Here is a 23,897-nt window from a genome sequence, read left to right on the forward strand (position 1 = left end):
AGACACACATACACACCAGCTAATACCCATGTGCACGCTCTTCTCCTTCTGCAAATTTCACATTTGTCTTGGCTGTGGTCAGGAAGTAGGTGGAGAAATGGAAGAGGTTTGGTATGTGTTTTCACTGTACTCTTTCAGTCTAGAGTAGGGAAAGCTAGAAATTGAATTGTGTGTAGTAACAGCATGAGGTTCTGACTCACTTCTGACTACTCCCTGAAGTAGACAAGATTATTTGGGACTTTTAAATGGGCAGCTTCACAATATAGAATATTTTATATTAGGATAATTGTGTTATTGACCTTCAGGGTCCAAAAAGGGACTGAATGTTTAGTTAGCTACTATTTGTAAAAAGTTTTTAAATCTCAGGGAAACTTTAAATCTTCACAGTAAATTAAGCTCACTATTTTACCACACCAAATCCACAAAAACATTTCACTGGTTTCTAACTTTAGAGTTTTTGCCTTTCTAGGTAATTCCAAAATCATTAGATTCAAAACATAAAGTCTATGGCATCAGTGCCTTAACAGGAAATGCAAAATAGTCATTTAGCGTTAATGTCTTGACTCCAGGTGCCAAAAACAGGTCAAGAAATTATTTAAATGTGCACTGCCAGCTGTTAGCCTTGGCACTTCTTCCCCCTGTATGTTTGTGCCAATCTAACCCCACAATAAGCCATGTTACTAATTTTTTAATTTTTTTTCTGCTCCGGTTTGTTTTAAAGCTGTCTCACAATTTATATTTCATATATGTGTATAGCATTAGGGATGGAACTCAGAGCTTCATATATGATAGGGAAATGCTCCGCCACTGAGCTACACCCCTAGCCCCAACAATTCATGTTTGAATTGCCAATCAACAAAACCCCTAAATAGGTTTGGCAGCTCATGGCACAGAACATCATACTGTCAGCCACTGAAGAGGCAATGTCTACAGTGACTGGAATTTGGGCAGTCTTCATTCCAGCTGTACATGAGTCATTGACTTTACTCTTTTTTTGCTTATAAAAGTGATTAAAAAGAAAAAATCTTTGTGGTTTAAAATGTATGCCAAGTAAACAGTCCTCTAATAATATCAGCATTCCTACTGTCAGTTTTATGAGAAGAGCATGTCTTCAGCATACCTCTTGGAGTTTTTTACTTGACATTGGCTTCTCAAAGGGTCATAGTGTAACAGGGCACATTCATTGATCATTAGGCCTGTCACCATCTACCATCAGGAGGCTACCCTTCCAGTGACCTAAATCCATGCACTACTCCTTTTCATGTGACATCAGAGTTAATTCAAGTTGGACAGGGAGAAATCTCTTGCAGACCAAGGGTTACCTTTCCCCCAAAAGTGCTCTACTCCCACACTGCTGAGCTTTATTGAGTGAGTTCAAAACCCATCTTCATAGAGCTAACTATGTGTCATTTCAGTTTACCATACCATGTTGTAGAGCTGCCTGGAGCACAGGTCAAAATATGGTTGACAGAGCACAAGATATAGCTCAAAAAATATTCAGTGGAGAAGTCTAGGAGACCCTCACCTGGTTGTACTGAGGGCTACCTACAGAACAAATCCTCTTTACACCCTAAGAGCACATAAAGTTTTGTTTCAGATGCCTCTCCATTTTCTCTGTCAATAGCAGGAAGCTCATTTCAAGGGCTTATGCTTTTGTGGGGAAAACAGTCCCTGACGTTATGGCTTACAAAATGGATCGTAATCACTAGTAGTGCTATGGTGTTGTTCAAATTTAAAGTTATGAGTTATTTCAGGCTTGAATACCTGTATTTTCATATAATAAATACCTGAAAAAGACCCAGTCACTGAATGCTCAGTAAAGGTACACTTTCAGTATGCACTCACTCAGCATTTGTAAGATTAAGTGTGCAACCTGGTATATACCATCCTATGCTTCCAGATTGGAGCACAGGCTGGTATGTACACGACCCGCCATTAAAATCAGAAGTTTTCTCTATTCTATATAACTAATATTAGGATTACAGTCTGGCTTTTAAGCAAAGATTCCTTTACTGTTCAATGCAACATTCCAGGCATCCACAGAGATGATGACAGCAGGTCTAGGAATTTCACAGACACGTTATTTACACGGGTCCCTGTGGGGTTTCTTACAAGGAATGCATCACAGGGATGATCTGGGAAATATTTTGTCAGTTGAATGTAGGAGCTTGCCATGTAATGGTTAAAGCATATGTGCAGGAATTGGAACCTTTTAATTATATTCAGCTACTACTTATAACCTATCGAGTGGCACAGATAACCTTCAGATTCACACATAGTTTTTTCTGGAAAGAAAAATATATTGTTGAGCTATAATGTCATGGTGCTATTAGGTAACCATAAATGCTTCTTGTTTAAGTTTTAGTTTTGAATCCAAAAGAATGCCTTTTGATGTAACAACAGGCTGGCAGACAGGCAGGCAGGCATCACCTTAACACTGTAGCAACCCATGCAAGAAATAGCAGAAAACATTATTATAGCCAACACAAGTTTTATCCATTCTCTTCATATACTCTTCAACATTTTCAACTATATCATCTTTTCCAAATAATGACAGAACACAGCTTGCCTTGCCTAGAAAAATCGGGGAGGAATAAAATAAGATCGGAAGGCTGAATATGGTGCAGTCCTTCATTCACTTCAGCTCTCTCTGACAGGAGATAAAAGTCCAAAGGCCACTGGAAACATTCTTCTGGAAATCTTAAACTATCTATACAGGAGATGCTTCCAATTCACTCACTAATAGTAAAGTTGAGAAGATCTCTGTCCTTGCAACCAATAATATCCACAAAGCCTCTGAGATTTCAATGGCCAGGAGTGCACAATAGAGCTATTCATCCTAGGGGAGTTGAATTTTTAAGATCTCTAATAAAAAACTTTTAAAGCCTCATTAAATTCTATCTATCTTTCTGTCTGTCTATCTTTGTTAAAAAATGGAAATAGGGCCAGGGATTTAGCTCAGTGGTTCTGCCGCCTGCCTTGAAATTGCAAAGGCCTGAGTTCACTCCCTGGCACCGAAAAACCAAAAAAAAAACAATAACAAAAAATGGAGATAGAACCCAGGTCCTTGAGCATGGCAGGCAACCACCTTACCTCTGAGCGACATCCCCAGCCCTAAACACTATTCTTGACCACTGTATTTTCTATTGTCAAACTCAGTTTCCTCCTAAATTAAAAAAATTACTTGAAATATAATTCCTTTTCATTATACATAGTCTAGAAATAAATCCTGCTTGGATAACAAGAGAATATATTCTCTAAATTGTTCTTTTTGAATCTGGGTTCTTTTTAATTTTCACAATGTCTTAAGATTCATTGAGTTTACATAGGAAGTATTTGTTAATAGTTGTGCCTTCCTAGAGATTTTTACAAATCTGAAAATATTGTCTCAGATGGAATCAATCTAATACATGTTTTGCTGAGAGTCGAGTTCCTAGAAGGAAAAGTAGCTTATTAAAATCAGTGTATCTCCACCACAAGGATCTCAGTTTTTTTCTGTTTTTTTGTTTTTGTTTGTTTACTGTTGTTTTTTGAGACAATCTCAAATCTAGGCTAGCCTTACTCACTATGAACTCACCATGTAGCCGAGGATGGCCTCGAACTTGCAGAAAACTTCCTGCCTCTGCCTATCCCTCAGTGCTGGGATTACAGGTGTATGCTCAGCTAGAAGGTTCTCAACTTTTTAAAGGAACAATTTACTGAATGTGTATCACTCACTTCAGTATGTGATATTACAGCCTTCTTTAGAAACATGCATAGATGATGGCAGAGTTGTATATACCCCAAACCTAGTTTTAATTCTCAGAGCACTTTTGCTCGTACATCTGCATTACTCAATATAGAATTTCACTTTTAGAAATTAATTTCTTATATCACCAGGATGTTCTATCTCTGAGAGAAGAAAAACAATTTCTGCTATCATTTGGCCAACCAACAACTTACAGATCAGGCTACTGTGGAGGAGGACAAGACAAAAACTAGAAGTATACATAACCTAACGAGAAGTTTCACCGAGCAAGAAGGAAGAGCCCTGCGCAGGAGCAGTAAGGTCCCTAACCCTGGAGCTGCTCCATGGAACGAAGCCACTACCTCCCGAGGGAGAGACTGTCCAGTGCTTAAGGGTTGGACTTCCACACCTGGTCCTAGGGATCTAGCAACTCCTTTCCCTCATTTAACTCTTCTTATGCACGCATAGATATATTACATATACAGATTTTTATATAAATATAAATTTAAATTTATTTATGTGTTAGCCTGAAAAAGGACAAGCTGTGGGCTGCCTCACCAACCTAGGGAGGGAGAGATGTTCTCTCAGAAGAGCAAAGCCGAGGGTAAGAACTAAAACATGACTGGGTGATTTGTGAAAGGAAACACAAGAGTCTGTTTTTCCTTCAATGACTTCTGAGTCTTCAACTCCTCTAAGCCTCATCTTTACTTTGAAACAACTTTTTTCAGTTCTGGGAGTTAAACCCAGGGTCCCATGCATGCTAGGAAGCTTCTACCACTGAGGCACACCCCCACCCCAACCACTGTTTCCTTTTAACAATGTCCCTTAAATTCTCTTACTTCTTGTGACTTCTTTCCTTGATCTCTTCGATGAGAGGAGAGAGCTCTACTTTCTCACAATGCTCTGTTTCACTTTTTTTTTTTTAAGTCTGGAGCCTACCTGACTTTACCTGACAGTGGGAAAAAAACACCACAAATAAACATTCTTTAGAAGATGTACCCATGTCACTTTGGGCTTTTGAAATACAGCATCATGGCAGAGGGCTGGGGCAGAGAGTCAGTGATGATAGGAATAAAAGACTCTGCCAGGGCTAACTTGTCCTTCCTTCTTCTATACCATGGATAGTCCAGAGCCAAGAGGAAATAGTTTTTCAATCAAAATCTTCTTAGCCAATGTAGCAAAACAGTGGCAGCAACAGTAGCATTATCTAGTATCTAAGGCAGTGTCAGTTACCTGGAAATGAAAAGTTCCCAATCAGCTACCTCCTTTCTGTGCTATTTGGGAACCTTGACCGAATGAGGGAATCTTAGTGGGGAGTAGAGTAGAGGTCATCTCAAGGACAATCTCTCTTGGAAACCTATTTCCTAGTGGCTGAGTAGAGTACATTCTCATTCTCAATCCTGAGTCTATAGCCAGTGCAGGGTATGAAGCCAGCTTAGCAAACATCAAGAAAATGAGCTGGACCCAGAGGATGGCCCGTATAGAAGGATTAGAATACCATATATGTATTGGGAGGGTTACTGCCAGCTCTGAAACATATTCTGCCACCCTCCTCCACATATACATTTGTGTGCACATGGGCTCTGAGAAGGCAAACCAGGGTGGAACCACAGCTCCTACAAAGACCTCTGAGACCCAGAGCAATGGCGGAAGATGCAGCAGCAGTCAGTTCAACCCACTGTACTAGATTCACAACTGCAAAGATGGATCAGAAACAGCATTTCCTATGGAAAGGCTTTCAGAATTAGGTACACTTTATGTTTAAGGACACATTTTTACACAGGAAGTTATAACATGTTCACCCAATGTAGCTGATTTATCTTGAGATGAGAGACAAAGGCTGGGGCAAAGCTGACAACGAACTGGGCAGAACGTATCCAGTGTCATAAAAACCCAGAGAACACGTGCAGAACACAGGACTCGGAATGACTTGTCAGTATCGTACGCAGAATCAATCAGAAAGCAATGTTTTCATTTGAATTTGGGGCTGTTTGAGGGCCAATCAAAAAAGTGCTACAGTGGACCCTGAAGTTACGACCAGCCTGACATATGAACAACTTGGGTTACAAGCGGAATTTTAGTTTTACCTTATGAACAAAGTCTTGAGATAAAACCCAAGTGCCAGCCACTTGTGCTTCCAGGTAGTCTCAGGTATAGATTTAACCTTTAAAGAATTCGGGAAGGAACATTACAACTTCCTTTCCTGTGTGGGGTTGATTGAGAGAAATCCTGGGCCAATGTCTCTTTAAGGACACTGAGATCTGCCTGTATACAGGAAAGAGAATTTGAAGGCTGTGTAGAGGAGCCTGAGCCTTCAACTGGCCAACTTGAGTTACAACCAGCCCTCAGGAATGAATTGAGTTCGTAAATCAAGGGTCCACTGTACTTCAATCCTTCATTTACATTTGGCAGGACGCCAAGAGAGTCTTTTCATAGGACAATTTAAATCTGGCAGGACACCAAGTGAATTTTTGATGAGATGATTGTCCCAATGTCTTTATTTTCCTGAGGGGGAAGCCAATCCAAATTTTTAGATAAAAAAGACCTGGTGCTGCTGTGAGTCTGTTCACTGGCCCGCTTTTGCCTTGTAGAGCGTACTTCTTTTCTGTCTTCAATAACGTATAGTTTTGCTGTCTTTTCTGTATGTCTTGTCCAATTCTTTGTTCAGGACAACAAGGACCTGGAAAGAATCTTCACAAGACCCACCATCGGGTAACAATCTTAGCAAAATTTACCAAATAAGAATACATATTCAATGGTAAGGATGCAGCACAGTGAATAGAACCAAAGTTATATTCATAAATAAAACATAATAGGTCACTTGATGATAATCACTTAACCGCCTTCTAAGTGAATACATTGAAATGTCCTAAAATAAAATAGTTTTCCTCTGCATGCCTAAACTCAAGTTAGAAATTGGATATAAATCTAGAAAGATGACTAGTTATGAAATTGGCAGTGGAAGAATAAAAAAGAAATTTGATATGATCCATGTTTTTCCTCAGGAAGTCATGGGAGAAAACTTAGCATTCCAAATTATTGTAAGAAAATATATTTTCTACAGCTCTTCTACCAAGATTGTAATCAACAGTCTTTCAAAACAGGGAATGAGTTTTCCAGCAAGGCAGTCCCAGACTCTTCAATTTGGGTTGTAAAATACATTAAACAACAACAAAAACAAAAATAATACTATTTCTACATTTTAGATTTGTACTGTGCCTTAAAAAGACACATCTGGATATAGAATCACTAAATGTGTCAGTCTAAACAGGATAAAGTGAAATTTAAAAATTCTTGAAAAAAATTAACATTTCTGGTAGTTTTCTCATTTTCCCCCACTTGGTTTTTAAGTGACTTTATGTGGTAAATACGTTGCACAGAGCATTTTTCATTTACCAATTCTGAGGACAGAATGGGATGGGGTGTGGTAGATTGCTTTTAACTTGTACATCAACAATGTGAGACAAATATTCCCTTCCTGACAGAAGTTATAGGTATCAAAGTCCATTCTATAGTAATACAAATACTCGGTTTCGACGCTGGTTTTTTTTTTTAGTTCTAGCAGAAGTCCCTATGGAGATAATTCTGAAGCTATAAAAATTTTCAAAGAACAGAGAACAAAAATCTGGCCCAGCAGGAGACATTAAGTGGAAAAAGAGAGTTAAACAATGTTTCCCAAAAAAGAAAACAATATCATTAATCATGAAATGCTGTAGCAAGAGTTTACATTGCCACTTTACATAGTTTATTTGCAATCCCTTTTAATATATCCCTGCCTTTTCACTGTTTACATATATTTTTGGTTTCTTAATGCCAACTTAGAAAAAGAAAACAATCATAAAAAGCAAACAAGATTTAAGTCACCCTTCCCTACAATTTCAATCTAGGACATATAACAACATTTGGCCACACTTCCCAGCTATTTCCCTGAAGCAAAAGATAAAACTCCTCAATAGGTGGGCAGGATAGCATTTTTCTCAGATTTCGATAAACATGATCATCATCTGGTATGGAAAACTGTCCCTCTCCAAGGAACACATTAAGGAAGAAGTAAAACATTACTTTCTCTTATCTTGACTTTTTGCAGGTCTGAATATCTGCAAGAATGATCTAGGTGGGAAAAAGGAGCAAGGAACAACCAGAGTCATAGAAAAGGGTCCAGGACTCAGGATGTAGCTCAGTGCCAAGAGTACAGTACTGTACTTGCCTGGCAGACCCAAGGCCCTGGGTTCATCCCCAGCACACACACGCACACCACACACACACACACAGAAGTTCCAGTTTTGCTAACTGCACAAGGACTGTCAATTACAGAGGGAGATGGAAGCCTGAGGGTAGCCACCCCAGACTGAACAGTAACTTCCTCTAGAGGAGAATTCTTGAAGTTGTTTTTTTTTCTCTCACAGATATATCAGCCTTTTATTCTAAACCCTGAAAATGAAGCTCTTGCTTTTCATTTTGTTCCTACATTTTTTCATTCATGCTATTTTAGGTAAATGTTGGTAGAAAGAGCACTGATTTTGAAATCAAGAAGACTTATGTTTAAATTCAGCTGTGCCCTAAGTGTGTGGTTCTTGGAAAGTCACAGATGGTTACAAAGAGGCTTGCATGAGCCAACACAGAAAGTGACATAGAAAGAACAGTGTGCTTTCTGAGAGGCTCAGTATTTGCATTCCTTCCCCTCCCCAGGGATATAGCGAGTGTCCTCCCTTCCCTCTAATTCCTGAGCATCTGCCTTTCTGGTCCTCTCCTCAGGTAAGCTCCCAGTCTTGGGGGCTACTGGGATCTAGAAGGTGCACACAGGAGCAGGTATTTGGTTCCTGGAAACTGTCTGTCAGAAGGTATCCAAGTTTCTGCTGAGGACTTGCCTGAGAAGAGCTTTTCTAATATCAAATGCTGGCCTTAATCCGTCCCTTATTGCAACCCGAACTAGGTTTAAACTGCGTCTAGGAAATCAGTTTGGAGCTCACATAAAATCATGTTCTTAATGACTTTGGGGATCCTCTTCTGACTTTTTTGGACAGTTCTGAATACCTATAAGAAAACCAACAGAATTAAAATTTTGTCCTAATGGAGATTTTAACGGTGTCTGCAACATGTAGCAGTGGAATCTCCCAATGCCACTTTAAACGTAAGTAGCAGTGGCTTCTCACATTCTTTGTGAATGGTGAAATTCAAAGGATAAGCTCGTTTTGAGAGAGGGAAAGACCAACACCCTCACCCCATATTCTTTCTTCTCTGCTTTTCAGTTAGGCTCTATTATATGGTAAGGAGAGAGGTCTGGAGTCTGATGGGATCAGATTTAAATAATTTCAGATTTACAAACCACTTCTGTTAGGACAATATTTAATTTACCTACATGTCACTTCCCTTATAGTTATGAGTACCACACCTCCCTCTTAGAACTGAGTAATGTATGTACATCCAAGTGTCTGACAGTCATCAGAGGTTACCTTCCTCCTCCTTCCTTACCCTAAAGCATCTTTCTCCCTACAGTTTTACCACATCCTCTATAAGAAGGACATACATCAGACACACCTTGAAATCAATCCTAAGAAGTTGCAGAGCTGCCTACCCTCAGACTCTAGGATCTGCTAACCACTCCTGCTGGTGATAGGGTAGTGGTGAGAGGCCACTGTACAAACATGGCATGCCAGGTTAACTGTGGCTCAAGTGCCCTAAAAAAAAGATTTATGAATGAGAAGCTCTGGTGGTTATTTCACTCTTGGATACTATTTATAAGGGGCAATGTGGTGGATTAACTAATGGTCAACTCGGAATGCCCAGCTGAAGTAAGTCAGCATCGTTCTGGGTGTGGAAGGCCTAACTGAGGATTGTTGCCAATGGCATAAAAAGAGAACTGGAACCCTGACCAAGTGGGATTCATCCCAGGGATACAGAGATGGTTCAATGTATGCAAATCAATCAGTGTAATACATTATATAAATAGAGCCATAGACAAAAACCAAATGATCATCTCCATAGACACAGAAAAAGCATTTGACAAAATCCAGCATGCATTTATGATAAAAACCCTACAAAAAATTGGAATAGATGGTCTCTACCTCAATCCGATAAAAGCCATCTATGAAAAACCAACAGCCAATATCATACTAAATGGTCAAAACTGAAATCCTTCACACTAAAATCAGGAACAAGACAAGGAGGTCCACTATCGCCACTCCTGTTCAATATAGTCTTGGAAACATTAGCCACAGCAATGAGACAAGAGAAAGAAATAAAAGGAATAAAGATAGGAAATGAAGAAGTCAAATTGTCATAATTTGCAAATGACATGATACTCTATATAGAAGACCCCAAGAACTCCACCAAAAGTCTTCTAGACTTAATAACCAAATTCAGTCAAGTAGCTGGATACAAGGTCAATACACAAAAATCAATAGCTTTCCTCTACACAAACAACAGATTCACTGAGAGAGAAATAAGGCAAACAATTCCTTTCACAATAGCATCCAAAAATTGAAATCCTAGGAATCAACCTAACGAAAGAAATCAAAGACCTCTTCTCTGAAAACTATAGCACTCTGAAAAGAGAGATTGAAGATGATATCAGAAAATGGACAGACATCCCTTGCTCCTAGGTAGGAAGACTCAACATAGTGAGAATGGCCATACTTCCAAAACTGCTATATAAATTCAATACAATCCCAATTAAAATCCCAGCAACATATTTCACGGACCTTGAGAAAATAATCCAAAAATTCATTTGGAACGAGAAGAGACCCAGAATAGCAAAAGCAATTCTAGGCACCAGAGATATGGCAGGGGGTATCACAACCTTCAACTTGAAACTATACTACAAAGCTACTGTGATAAAAACAGCATGGTGCTGGCAAAGAAACAGACCTGAGGACCAGTGGAACAGATTAGAAGATGCAGAAACAACTCCGTACACATTTAGCCACCTCATCTTTGACAAAGGAGCCAAACACCCTCACTGGAGGAAAGATAGCCTCTTTAATAAATGGTGCTGGAAAAATTGGGTTTCAACTTGCCAAAGATTAAAACTAGACCTATATCTCTCACCGTGCACTGAACTAAAGTCAAATTGGATTAAATACCTAAATATTAAAACAGAAACACTGAACTGGCTGGAAGAGAGGTTAGGTAGAGCTATTAAAGACATTGGTGTAGGAAAAGATTTTATGAACAAAACCTCAGTTGCCCGTGAACTAGCACAATCAACAAGTGGGATCTCTTCTTATTAAAAAGCTTCTGCACAGCAAGAGAAACCACCCACAGTGTGAAGAGATAACTCACAAGGTGGAAAAATATTTTCACCTGCTGTTCCTCAAAGATCTACTATCTAGAATCTATGAATAACTTAAAAATTCAGACCTCCCAAATTAAAAAACCCAACCCACAAATGGGCATCTGAAATGAAGAGACATTTCTCAGACAAAGAAGTAAAAATAGCAAATAAACATATGAAAAAATGTTCAACATCAGTGGTCATTCGAGAGATGCAAATGAAAACAATGCTGAGATTCCACCTTACTCCAGAAAGAATGGCTGCTATCAAGAAATCAACCAATAACAAATTTTGGCGGGGCTGTGGGGGAAAGAGGAACCCTGCTCCACTCCTGGTGGGAGTGTAGACTGGTGCAACCACTGTGGAAATCAGTATGGAGATACCTCCAAGAACTAGGACTGGAAGTACCATTTGACCCAGCTATTCCCCTGCTGGGTATATTCACCAGAGATTTAAGAGAATCATACCACAGTGATATATGTGCACCCATGTTCATAGCAGCACAATTTGTAATACCTAAAACTTGGAAACAGCCCAAATGCCCATCAACTGGAGAGTGGATAAAGAAAATGTGGTTTTTTAAAAATAAAATGGAGTACTACTCAGCCATAAAAAAATCATAAATTAGAGACATTTATAGCTAAATGGATGCATACTGAGGCAACACTCTTAAGTGAAATAAGTAGGACACATATGTGTAAATACTGAATAGTTTCTCTGGTGTGAGAAACTGAAAGTGTAAATAAGGACTAAAAGGTATAATAGATAATGTGAAATAGGAAGAAAAGGGGAAAAGAGGAAGTGGGAGGGCTAGGGGAAAGGAAAGAAGGGAATGGAATTAATGTGAGAAAAAGAAAAAATGGAAACAAAGCCTTTGTAAATAGGGAGGGATGGAGAGGTTGAAGGGAGGACAGGGGAATGGGGAAAAAAATAAGAACCAAGATAGATTACATAAAGGTACAAATTCCCAATGATAAATGTCATTATGTTGTATACCTAAAATGTACCAATAAAATTAATTTTAAAAAAGAGAGAGAGAACTGGAGGGGAAGATTGTATGCTGTTGATTTTCCTGGGGAGGCTTGCTGCAGCTGGTTTTCCTGAGGTGAACTCCACTGTTCTGTTCTGTTAGAGGAAGAGCTCGGGTCCTTAGTATGCTGCGAAGGGTTGCTGTTCTCTTCAGGGGAGCTCTGGTCTTCACCTTGAGCATTGCTTACTGGCTCCACTGCAGATCCCTCAGCCTGGTGGCACAGATCCTTTACCCAGTGGGCTTTCTAGCTTCCACCATTGGCCTTTGGGCCTTTCTGATGCAGATCCTTGATATAGATTTGCAAGAGACATTACCATGGGCTTTAGGCCTCTGGCTGGACTCATGGAGGACACTGCCATAGGATCTAGGCCTTTAGCTGGACTTGTGAGGGATCCAGGCCCTCAGCTAGATTATTTGGGTCTCAAGCGTATGGACAGATCTCCTCTGCATTTAACTTTTTGGGTGAATATTATAAAATAATCCTATAAATTATATGTCCTGTATTAAATCTATTCCCTTACAAACCCTGAGTAAAACAGCTAAGCATTATTTAGTGTTTATTATTTACTAGCTGTGATTTTCTTGGCTAAACTCCAGCCTAATAGCTAGACTGAAAAGCAAAGGTGAAGTATTAAAACAGTGGTGCAGCAGGTTGGATAACATTAGCACAATTTGTGGAGGTCCCCCCATGGAGAGAGAAGGTTGCCTCCCCAGTCCTGCAAGCTGGGCTAGGACTTGCTTGAACCAACAGAATGTGGCGGAGTGATATAGGAATTCCAATCCCTTCAGGGCCTCCAAGCACGAGGAAGGACCCAGCATGTGCTCTAGGAACACCAGCTTCCAGTAAGAAAGCCTCAGCTTGACAACTGCCTGAGGAAAGACAAGGTGGAGTATGAGGCCCAGTGCCAAGGTCCCAGTCAAGACTGGCAGAGCTGGGGCTGGCTAAGTGACTCAGGTGAAACCCCGCTGAGCCTGGCCCAAACCTCTGACCCAGAGAATCATAAAACATAATGAACAAATTGTTGTTTGGGGCCCCTACATTTGGGGAGAGTTCATGATGTAGCACTAGATAATAGATACACATAGCTATAGTGTCTCAGCCCTGAAGATGTAGAGTTGAAGTGGTGGATTGGGCATATGTTCTTTATTTGAAAGGGAACGTGCCAAATAGAGGCCACACAAAATTAGGCGTAAAACCCCCTACAGGTGTTACTCAACACTCAGGGAAGGGGATACTGCTTGGATTCTTGGAGTTTTGTAAGAAAATTCCCAGCACCATGGTCTCCCCTGATGTTCTGGCTCCAGCTAGCAGTGAGCTTTCTGGGTGATAAAGACAGTACTGTGGCACATCACCATACTGCTCCAGCAGGTAGAAGTCACCCACTCAAAGTTGGGGGTGGGTGCTGATCCCAACAAAGGAAATACAGATACAGAGGCTCATTCAAGAGGCAAAGTATCATGAGGCTTTGGACTGCATTTAGGCATCTGGGTGCCCAGGACACTCCTACCCCATGGTACGGTATTGGCTGACATTTAACTAGAGGAAATGCTGCGTGCTACACAAAGTAAGGCAGATGAGGGAAAGGGGTTCTATCATCTAGACCAGCCATATAGATCTGGCATCTAACCCACAGAACAGACCTCTCTCCTCAGAAGGCATTTAATTTTGTCACTTCGGTTGCACACCCCAACACTTCATTATTCCTTCCATACATTTTACTGGTATTTTTCCTGGCAGGAATCCTCATAAACAGTTTCTTCCACCTTGTCCTAGGTCCAGTGATGATTTAATGCCTTTTACAGATTGGCCCCTGGACAGGTGCTTGCTATGTAGCCACGGTTCAAAATGCCACTAGACTGGTGGTTCTTCAAGTGTGGTCTCTAGGCCAGGTGTATGGGCATCACCTGGGAACTCATTAGAGACGTCAACTGTTGGCCCATCCCAGACCAGCTGAATCACAAACTGGAGTAGGGTCTAGCAATCCGTAGTTCAGCCTGCCTTCCAGATGGTTCTAATATACAGTGGATCCTCAAGTTACGACTAGCCTAACATATGAACAACTTGGGTTATGACCATAATTTTAGTTTTAACTTATGAACAAAGTCTTGAGTTACAACCCAAATGCTGGCTGCTTGTGCTTCCAGATGGTCTCAGATACAGATTTAACCCTTAATGAGTTCTGGAAGGAACATTACAACATCCTTTCCCGTGTGGGGTTAATTGAGAAATTCTAGGCCAATGTCTCTCTTAAGGACACTGAGATCTGTATACAGGAGAGAGACTTTGAAGGCTGTGTAGAGGAGCCTGAGCCTTCAATTTTCCAATTTGAGTTACAGCCAGCCCTCAGGAATTAATTGAGTTCGTAAGTCAAGGGTCCACTGTACAATGGAATTTGAGGCTCTTAACCTCAGCTGCCCTATGGAATCATTAGGTCCTTTAAAATTACCCATGCCAGGCTTCCACTCAAGGATTGTGATTCAATTGGTGAGGGTTGTGGTCAGGGCATGAGGATTTTTTGTTCTAACAGAGAACCCCACCAGGGATCACTGCCCTATAGAGAGGCAAAGAGTTTCAAAGAAATCCCTTGGCAGGCAGAGCATTCATCATGGTTTGGCTACACGTGACCTTGAGTTTAAGAGGTTTTTTATTTGTATATAATAAAGGCCAAGGCTTTTCATTTATATCAGGTCCACTTCAGGATTTTTTTAAACAAAAGAGTCTGTTAATTGTTGTAGCTTTGTTTCTGTAGACCACATGGGTGGATCTGTGGTTTGAAAGGAAATCCCATTTACACCCACCCATTAAACAGAAGGACAGAAGACCAAGGTGGGAAAAAGCGCCTGCAAGCACTGAGATAATCTTCGAAATAGACAAAAGCATGTGCCAAGATATGTGATAATGAGATGAGGGAGAATAACACACATTAGATTCCAAGCCAGCAAAAAGGACATAAAATCTGTCAGCTGCAGATGAGACACTGATGCCTCCTGACATCTGGAAATTCTGGAAAGGGCACTTACCACGGCTGGCTTTCACCACCAGTTAACATTGTTTTGGAAGCAAATGTCTCATAGAACTTTTATTTCCAGTTAAAACCCATCTATTTAATGTCATTGTACTATTTCCCACCAAATCCATATTCTCCCAAACCTCAATCTTGCCACCCATGATTTGGTGAACCATAGTATTCATCAAGGATACAACTTCTGTTTACTTTGATTGCAAGTCCAAGCTAAGTTAAGATTTTGCAGAAAGAGACAGCAAGTAGGACATAGGTGTTCCAGCAGAAGACAGAACACAAATCATCATGGGAAATGGAAGAGGTTTGTAGCTGGTGCACGTCTAGTCTCTTCGTCACACAGGTAAAGGTTATCACCAGTGTGTCAGTGAAGAGGAACTGGGCACCAGAACTGTCCCTCAATCCTTTGCTAAAATCAGCACTTCTCCATTTTTAATGTACAAACAAAATACCTGGGGATTTTAATAAAATAATAAGCATTCTGATGCATTAAATTCCTGGGGAACAGTTATGGTGCTGGACCAGGTACTACACTTTGAGAAGCATGGGCTTTTTGGTTGTTGCTTTCTTTTGTAGTGGGTGGTAAGCCTCAAAACTGGGGCCTCTCACATACTAGGAGAATGCTCTAACCCTGAGCTACGCCTCCAACTAGGAAGCATGCTGTGGAGTCTGTTGTGAGCAAATGCAAGGCTGGAGTGCAGGTGGGGTTAGAGATAAAGCAAGTTAGGCCCAAACCATGTGATTCAGATTTTTTTAAATGTATTAACTGAACTTTTATTGATGATCAATTACTTTCTGATTCTTTATATTTAAATTGTAAAATTGTTAATTGACACATAATACTTGCATGTATTTATAGGCTCCATGTGATATTTCAATACATGTATATAATGTGGAATGATCAGTTCAGGGTATTTGAAATATCCATCACCTCAGACATTTATCATTTCTTTGAACTGGAAACATTCAAACTCCTCCTACTAGCTATTTTGAGATAGGCAATTAATAGTTGTCAATGATAGGCATCCTAGTTTATAGAATATTAGAAGTTATTACTCCTATTCAGCTGCTCCTCTGTCTTCATTCCTTTCTCAACAGCTTTCCTAGTCTCCAGTGATTATTCCACTTTTTACTTCCATGAGATCAACCTTTAGTTTCTACGACAAGTAAGAACATTTGGTATTTGTCTTTCAGTGCTTGACTCTTTTGATACCTACTAGGGCAGTGCTGGCAGGAACTCCTTTTCTTGAAGGGCTGGGGGTAACTCATTCTAAGCACAGAAGTTAAGCAGATCAGTCTGGCCCCATAACAAAGGCACCTATTGAAACAGTTGTTTCTGGAGTCAGTCATTCGGGTTTGCATCACAGCTTAGCACCCAAGGACTCAGTTTCGAAGTAACAGAAGGAAAGAAGGTCAAACCCTAAAATCTGAGAGCCTCATTGTCTCTAAAAATTGCATAAGACACTGCAGGATAAAGTGGCAGTGCTTAGTACCTCAAAACAGAGGATAAGATGTTGGCTTCGATGACGGACAGGCCCCAAGGACGCATCATGCTCCAATACCAGGAGATGGCATAGCTGACTTCCTGCAACTCAGTTCCTTGCTAAAGAGGACAAATATCTCCTGAAAACAGTCACAATTCCTTGTAAATGAGGCCAAGTGCAAGTGAATTGGCAGGAGCATAATAACATATGTGAGTAAATGTGCATCTTACCCCAGGAGACTTCTTTGAAATGATAATGTTGCTATATGTTCATTCATTCATTCATTCATTCATGCCAACACTTACTGAGACCCTGAGTGCCAGGCATTACAGTAGGTACAAGGACAGCTAAGGCATGATTTCTCTCTCTACAGCTTACACAGAAAAAATAAAACACTGCCAATGTAGGTGAAAAGTGCTGTACATACTGAGGGTACAGAAGCAGAAGAAAACACCTGTTCTGTCCAGGGCTTCCAGGAGGAACTCTAGAGTTGACTTCTGGGCTTTGTAGGCAGTGGAGGAGTGGATGTAGAGGGAGGGTAAGGTTCTTGCAGGCAGCTGGGCAGCATGACTGCTTGAGCAAAGGGAAGGCCATCTGAAGAAGGGTGAATAATTTCTCTGACTTGGGGAGAGTTTGGGTATCTGGAACACAGTGTTTGGAGGGACATGGTAAAAGATGAAGCTAGTACTATAAACCCTAAGTATTTTAAGCCACAGCTGTACTCATAAGGAAAAGGAGTCTTCTCACCAAATGTCTCAGTGTGCCACTAAGCAGCCATCCTTTTTGATATTCTTAATTTAAACCCCTTATGGGCTTTAAGAAAATAGAAGACAATTCTAGATTTTAAAAGATGTTAGGGCTGACAGTGGCACTCAGTGGTTGAGTGCTTGACTACCATACAGGAGGCCTTGGATTCATCCCCAATACCTCCTCATATACAAAATTAAAAATAAATAAATGAGATGCTGTCATTTAGAAATTTTAGCACTGTAGAGTTACTCGACAAATATTTGACCACCTCTTCTCTGGGGTAGAGAGGCACTATACAAATGAAAAAGCTATGTCTATACGATGGACATCAGGTTCTCACCCTGGGTCTGCCACTAACCAGCTGTTGACCTTGGTGGGAGGCTATCACTAAACTTCTCAGGGCCAGTGTTCTCATCTCTGAAATGAGGAGAGGGCTCTCTACTCACTAAAGTTCCATCTGGCTCTCTCCATGAATGTGTTGGTGAGACAAGGCCAAGTCTCCCGAAGAGCTCGAAATCAAGGAAAGGACCAGTGATCAGCAACATCTTTTAGGCATCTAGGTTTACCAAGACTGATGGGAAATCCCCAGGAATTCTGGACACCCCCCCCCCCATATCCGCCCCAGCAGCAATGCAGGAAATCAAGTCCACTATCTTCAGCAGACTCAATGGAACCATTTCCTTAATGAAACCCACTGTAGCCCCATGGGCTAAACTACAGCCTTTCCTTTCAAGCTCTCCCTCAGATACCCCATTCCTCCCATTTCCTTCCCTTCCTTCAATCCAGTATAAAGTGCAGCAATTTAATCAGCAGCATGCTGAATGTGTGAGGACTCAACCGAGCTCCTGGAAAGCATCTGGAAAGAGACTTGGTCATCCTTGTAAGCGCCTCCAGCGGAGTAAAACTAATGGAAAAGACTGGGCTGTTCTGTTCTATTATGTTGTTTAATCCCAATGCAACAGATGTTTTTGTGGTTTTCAACCACTCACAGTAAAATATTTTTACTTTTCAAAAACTAGAGCCTGTTGTGATGTCAAATGTCTTTCCTCCCCTATCCACAATGAGAAATCAACTGAAAAATGACATTTATTTGGGGTCACTCAACATATGCTTAATCATGCAGCTGAACCAAGAACCTGACTTGCCTGTTCTCTACCACCAAGACTTTCCATTTCACACCCTAGCACCAAAACAGCTCTTTGCACTTTCCCATTCTCTCTCTCTCTCTCTCTCTCTCTCTCTCTCTCTCTCTCTCTCTCAGAGCTACTGTCTTTTGTTCTCACCTTGTTGAGGTGCCCAAGTCAGGGTAAACATGGGCCATACCTTGAATAATCTCCCTTAAGCATGTTATTTTTTTTGTCAGTATGCACTCATTTTTTTTCCCTTAAATTCTTTTATTGGCACATTTTAGGTATACAATGCACTTACATTTATCATTGGGTGCTTGTACCTGAACATGATGCATCTTGGTTCTTATTTTTCCCCATTCCCTGTGCTCCCTTCACCACCTCCACCCTTCCCTATTTACAAAGATTTTGTTTCCATTTTTCCCTTTTCTCATAATTTTTCCTTTCCCTTCTTTCCTTTCCCCTTCCCCTCCCACTTCCCCTACCCCTTTGGACCTTTTCTTCCTCTTTCAAATTATCAATTATTCGTTTTACTCATTTTAATCCTTATTTACACTTTCAGTTTCTCACACTGAAGAAACTATTTGGTATTTACACATGTGTCCTATTTATTTCACTTACGAGTATGGCCTCAATATGCATCCATTTAGCTATAAATGACTCTAGTTTCTCCTTCTTTATGGCTGAGTAGTACTCCATTTTATTAAAAAACCCACATGTTTTTTATCCAGTTTCTAGTTGATGGGCACTTGAGCTGTTTCCAAGCTTTAGCTGTTACAAACTGTGCCATGGGTGGCACATGGGTAAGTATGCAGCCATTTTTGCAACATATTTCAATTTTTTTTAAGACAAGGTCTCACTACGTTGCTCAAGCTGGCCTGAATTCACTATGTAGCTAGCCCTCGCTGGTGCCAATCCTCCTGCCTCAGTTTCCAGAGTGCTGGGAGTATAGGTGTGTCTACCTATACTCATGGTAGAGTATGCCTACCTCATGCCAGCTCAATTTTTATATTATATAATTCAAAATAGATTTAGAAATGTCCCAATAGGTTTTTGGTTTGTTTTTTTTTTGGTACCAGGGATCGAACTTGGGTCCTTGCGCTTGCGCAGCAGGCGGCAAAACCACTGAGTTAAATCCCTGGCCACCTCCAATAGTTTTTAATAAAAATGAAGCAATTATTTGATTTTTAAGCCACATAAAATAGATTCATTTTTAAAGTTAGAAGTTTTAGTTGCCCTGTTGAAAACTGGAACTCTTAGAATAAAGCCATTTCTTGAACAATTTCTTTAAAAATCAAAAAACATACGGTTTTAAATAACTTGTACCTTTAGTACTTAAGGCAGCCATCCTGTGATAGCACATTTTGCTGGTGAAACCCCCCCCTCAAGATAATGATCTCAAGATAATGATCTCAAGATAATGACTTAAGTATTCTCTATCATCCCATTTCTTGCAAAATGCAAGTAATAAAGACCAATTGGATGGTTAGGTATATTCTACTGTACTTGAGAAAAAGAAAGTACAGTGATTACTGTTAGTAAAAGGGAAACCCAGCTCATCCTTACAGCCACAGCTTTGCTTTAGCAAAGTTTCTGTATGCAAATGTAAATAAGAGAGGGGGAGAGAGAGGGAGGGAAGGGGACAGGGAGGGAGGGAGGGGGACAGGGAGGGAGGGAGCGGATAGAGGCGGAGAAAGACATTGAGTTCAATCAGTTTCTTGGAATCATTTATTGAATTTTAGAGCTGGAAAAGAGGCTTAGAAATCAGCCAGGTGTTCTATTTTCTGCATTTTATATATGAAAACAAAAAGACCGCTTGGTGATTATTAGATGAGAAATTATACATCCTGTTAGAGAATTTTCATCAGGGAAAGAAAAAACTAACAAAGTACTGTACTGAAAAATAAAGTAAAGCCAGGGACTTAGCTCAGTGGTGCCACTGACTGCTTTGTAAGCACAAGGTCCTGAGTTCAATCCCTGGTACAAAAAATAAAAATAAAAAAATAAAGTAAAAATATTTGGGGAACTGGAGTAGGTGGTTGCCTAGTTTATCTGCAACGTGACCCATCAGTTGGAAAATTATGTGGATCACCAAAGTCCTACATAATGAACATTTCAAAGATGCGGTTCTGTGGGGAAAGTGTGGCTTCATAAACCTTGGCAAAAACAAAAAGTTACAGCATAAAAGAAGCTTTGAGAGATGCGTCACATTCAACCTGGAAATACGTATTATTTTCACATACATTCTGATTGAACTTAATGTTACTGTGGACTGCCCTCATAAAGTTCACAATTAAGTATTTCTAATTAGTTACAGTGAATCATAAATGTCAGCTGCTGGAGAACTCAAGAAAAAAGAGGGGAAGGGGATCTGTGACTTTGCTTAAGTGTGAGGTGCCTTAAAAGAGAGCGAGTCTTAAAGCTGGGGAAAAAAAGACTGTTACCCTTTCTAGAGAGAAAGATCACAATACAGAGGAAAGTATCTGAATTGGAGGCATCTTTTTTCTTCTTCTTCTTACAAATTTGGAAGAAGGTAAGTACTTGTTAGAAGGGAAATTCGTGATCTCTTTATATTACTCAATCTCTGGTTATTTTACACATCGTGCCTGTACACACACACACACACACACACGCACACGCACAATATCGATAACTGATAAATATTCAAAGTTACAGCATCTGCAGAGACAGCTCTGGCCTCAACAGAGGTGCAAGCAGACTCCTGATAAAGCCCACAGGGCGGAAATGGGGGGCCTCTTTCAGGCCAGAGAAATGCAGCTTCCACCCCCTTGTTGGACTGAAAAAGCCAGAGGGACTTAGAAAGCAGGTAGCTGATTGGCGGTGCGATGTTTGTTATCCAGCCGGAGAAGCTGCGGTTTCACAGGCTTGCTTGGCAGCTACAAACCTGCTTGCTAGCTGATAAAACGTTTTCAAAGCAGTGAAGGGGTCGCACCTTGCCGACTTTTGTCCCCCATTCTTCCCATAACACTTGTAAAACAATTTAAAAGTGAGAAAGAGCTCCCAGACTCCTGCTTCATTAAATAAGTTACGATGCAAGAAAAATCACCAGAGGATCCTACGCACGACCTGTAAAGCTTCTCCAAGACGCTCAACTCAAACAAAACTACACATCACTAAAGTCAACCACTCTTTTGAAATAAAAAAAAAGACATATGTGTGTTAAGCAGAAAAAATCCAGTAAGATGCGCTTTCTCCCACCACGTTTTTTAGCTCAAAGAAATTTTCCTAGTTTTACTTTTATATAGTAGACCGGTGAGCTTTTAAAATTCTCTACGCAATTATATTTTAATATAAGCAGCCTTTCAAAACAAAACAAAAAAATGTGTTTGTGAAATAGAACGTGAAATATTTAACATAGTTTGTACCGTTCCCCACCTGGGTTCTCAGATACTGGGACTTCAAAACCTGCCTCCGCGTTTATTGGTTTTACCGATCTAATTGCCACTTAGAACTGCTTGTTATTTAAAAGCTGATGGTCTGATTAGTCTTCCCACCAAGAAAAAAACATCTGCCACAGCCTTTCGGGTTTACCAAGTTTTGTTCATTTTAAATAATGTGTTTAACCCCACTGACTTTCCTTCCCGGGAATCATTACAATGGTTTACCTTACGTTACCTTATTTTACTTATTTTTACCTGTCCCCCGCCCCCACTTTTTAAAAAAAGGGCTTCAAACTGTGGCTCTCCCTGCAGAGCAGACCACTCCAGAGGGTTTGGCCCCTCAGCCCTACTTCGCACAGACCGTGAGTCCGAGTGCCCCAAGTCCCTGGGCTTTGACCCTTGGATGGCGACGGTCTTTGCGCTAACTGTTCCTAAAATCTCCGGACCCTGACACTTCCACCTCCTGTCCTCCAAACGCCTGCCCGGCGAGAGCTGACTTAGCAAGCAAACCTCAATGATTCCTCAACCTGTATCTTTTGGTCCAAATTGTCAGCCTTTTTCTTGGCTCGGAATTTACAGGTCAGGCTTGCAATTCTTGCATTTAACGGTACGTGGGCCCTCGGCTGCCCTGGCGGGTCAGGGTCACTAGTGCTGGCGACCTGGGCTGGCCTGCACCCTACGGAGCCCCATCTGGGGCGCGCTCTGGGCGAGGAGGAGTGGGCGCAGCCGAGCCACCGGGCGAACAATCTGGGGCACAAGTGCCCGCCGCTCCTGAAATCCATCCGCTCCCCGCAAGCATGCGACCCTCTCCGAATTGTTCTCCTCCTCCTCATCCCTCGTGGCGCGAGGCCTGTGCCAGAACCCAGCATCGCCCACGCCCCGGCAGCCTCGCAGGCGTCCAGGAGCCGCTGCTCTCGACTCCCAGGGAACCTGTGGACCCGCTCCAGGCCGCCCGGGAGCAGGCTTGGGTGCCAGGAAAGTCCGTGTGAGAGGTGCCCCTTGCGCCCAGAGCTTCCGTGGGGAGACCCGAGCCGGGAGCCTGGAAGGGGACCGCGACTGCGGCTGCAATGGGGCAGCCCCAGCTCCGACCCGGGCGCGGCGCCACGGCCAGGCTGGACGGTGATGCCCGCGGGTCCCGGCCAGCCGCTCCGAGGCGCCTACTCGGAGAAAAGGCGCCGTGGCCCCTGCCGTGCCCGCTGCGATGAGGGTCCCAGGTTCCAGCCCTCCCCGCGTGCGCCTGGCCCCGGCCCCACAATCTCCGCGCCCTGCAGCCCCGTCGCAGTCCCGCCTCACCTGGGAGAAGCAGGCAGCCCAGCAGCGCGCACAGCAGGACGCCGGTGTCCCAGCAGCTGACCATGGTGAGCGCGACGCGGCCTGCTCGCCCGGACCTCGCGCTCTCTGCGTCCGACGACCCGGCCGCCTGAGCCGTCTTTTTGCGCTTCTGCCCTGCACCCCGGGAGCCCCTCTCCGAGGCTCCAGCCAGGAGGCAACGCTTCCCCGGATAATCCTCGCCGCCCGGCGCCCGCTGGCCGCTGCGCTCCAGCCTCGGAGCCCGCTCCGAGCCGCCGCCGCCGCCGCCTGGGAGGAGTCGCGAAGAGCGTCCGCCTGGCTCTCGGAGCCTCCCGCGGACCCTGATGAAGAGGAGCCGAGGGCGGGGGCCATTTATAACCTTTCCCCAGCCCACTTCCTACCCCGGCACCTCCTTCCAGTGACGTCAAGGGGTCCCCCACCCCTCATCCGCCTCCCCATCTACCCTCGTCTTCCTCCCGGGTTCGCTTCCCTGAGGCTCTGGAGAGGGGCGGGGGCCGCCGAGGGCGGGTGGCGGGGGCCGACTGCGCCTGCGGAGGCTCGGGCTGTCAGGGTCCAGGAGCGCGGCCCTGACAGGTTCAGGGTCCTTGCTACGTGCCCTCCTGCCCCCAGCGCTCAGGAAATCCTTGCAGGCTCCCTCCACCCGGCTTACTCAGCTCTTGGGGGCCGTCCGAAACTAGAGAGGGGACAGGGCTGGAGCTCCACCGCCCGGCCCCCGGGGCGGGAAGTCCGATCCAGAGGAAGTTGGCCGCGCCTCCACGACGGTGTCCTTGGCAC

At 42.5% G+C, this 23,897-nt stretch overlaps 1 protein-coding gene across 3 annotated transcripts in view; it reads right to left on the minus strand.

Moving 5' to 3' along the window:
* Window positions 1–23,454, minus strand: part of LOC147821667 (vascular endothelial growth factor receptor 1-like) — a 98,484-nt gene extending 75,030 nt beyond the window's left edge. For 2 of the 3 annotated variants that reach the window (XM_004854799.4, XM_087199543.1), the window contains exon 1: window positions 23,106–23,317. In XM_004854799.4, the coding sequence (XP_004854856.1) occupies window positions 23,106–23,169 (64 nt within the window). In that variant the 5' untranslated portion in view covers window positions 23,170–23,317. Of the gene's footprint in view, window positions 1–23,105 lie in introns of all 3 variants that reach the window. The other variant, XM_087199544.1, reaches the window with a different exon arrangement.
* Window positions 23,455–23,897: the final 443 nt, after the last annotated feature.

This window comes from Heterocephalus glaber, unplaced genomic scaffold (genome assembly GCF_053883595.1).
Source record: "Heterocephalus glaber isolate CG9 unplaced genomic scaffold, H.glaber_assembly_v1.0 deba00001720, whole genome shotgun sequence".
Classification (NCBI taxonomy): domain Eukaryota; kingdom Metazoa; phylum Chordata; class Mammalia; order Rodentia; family Bathyergidae; genus Heterocephalus; species Heterocephalus glaber.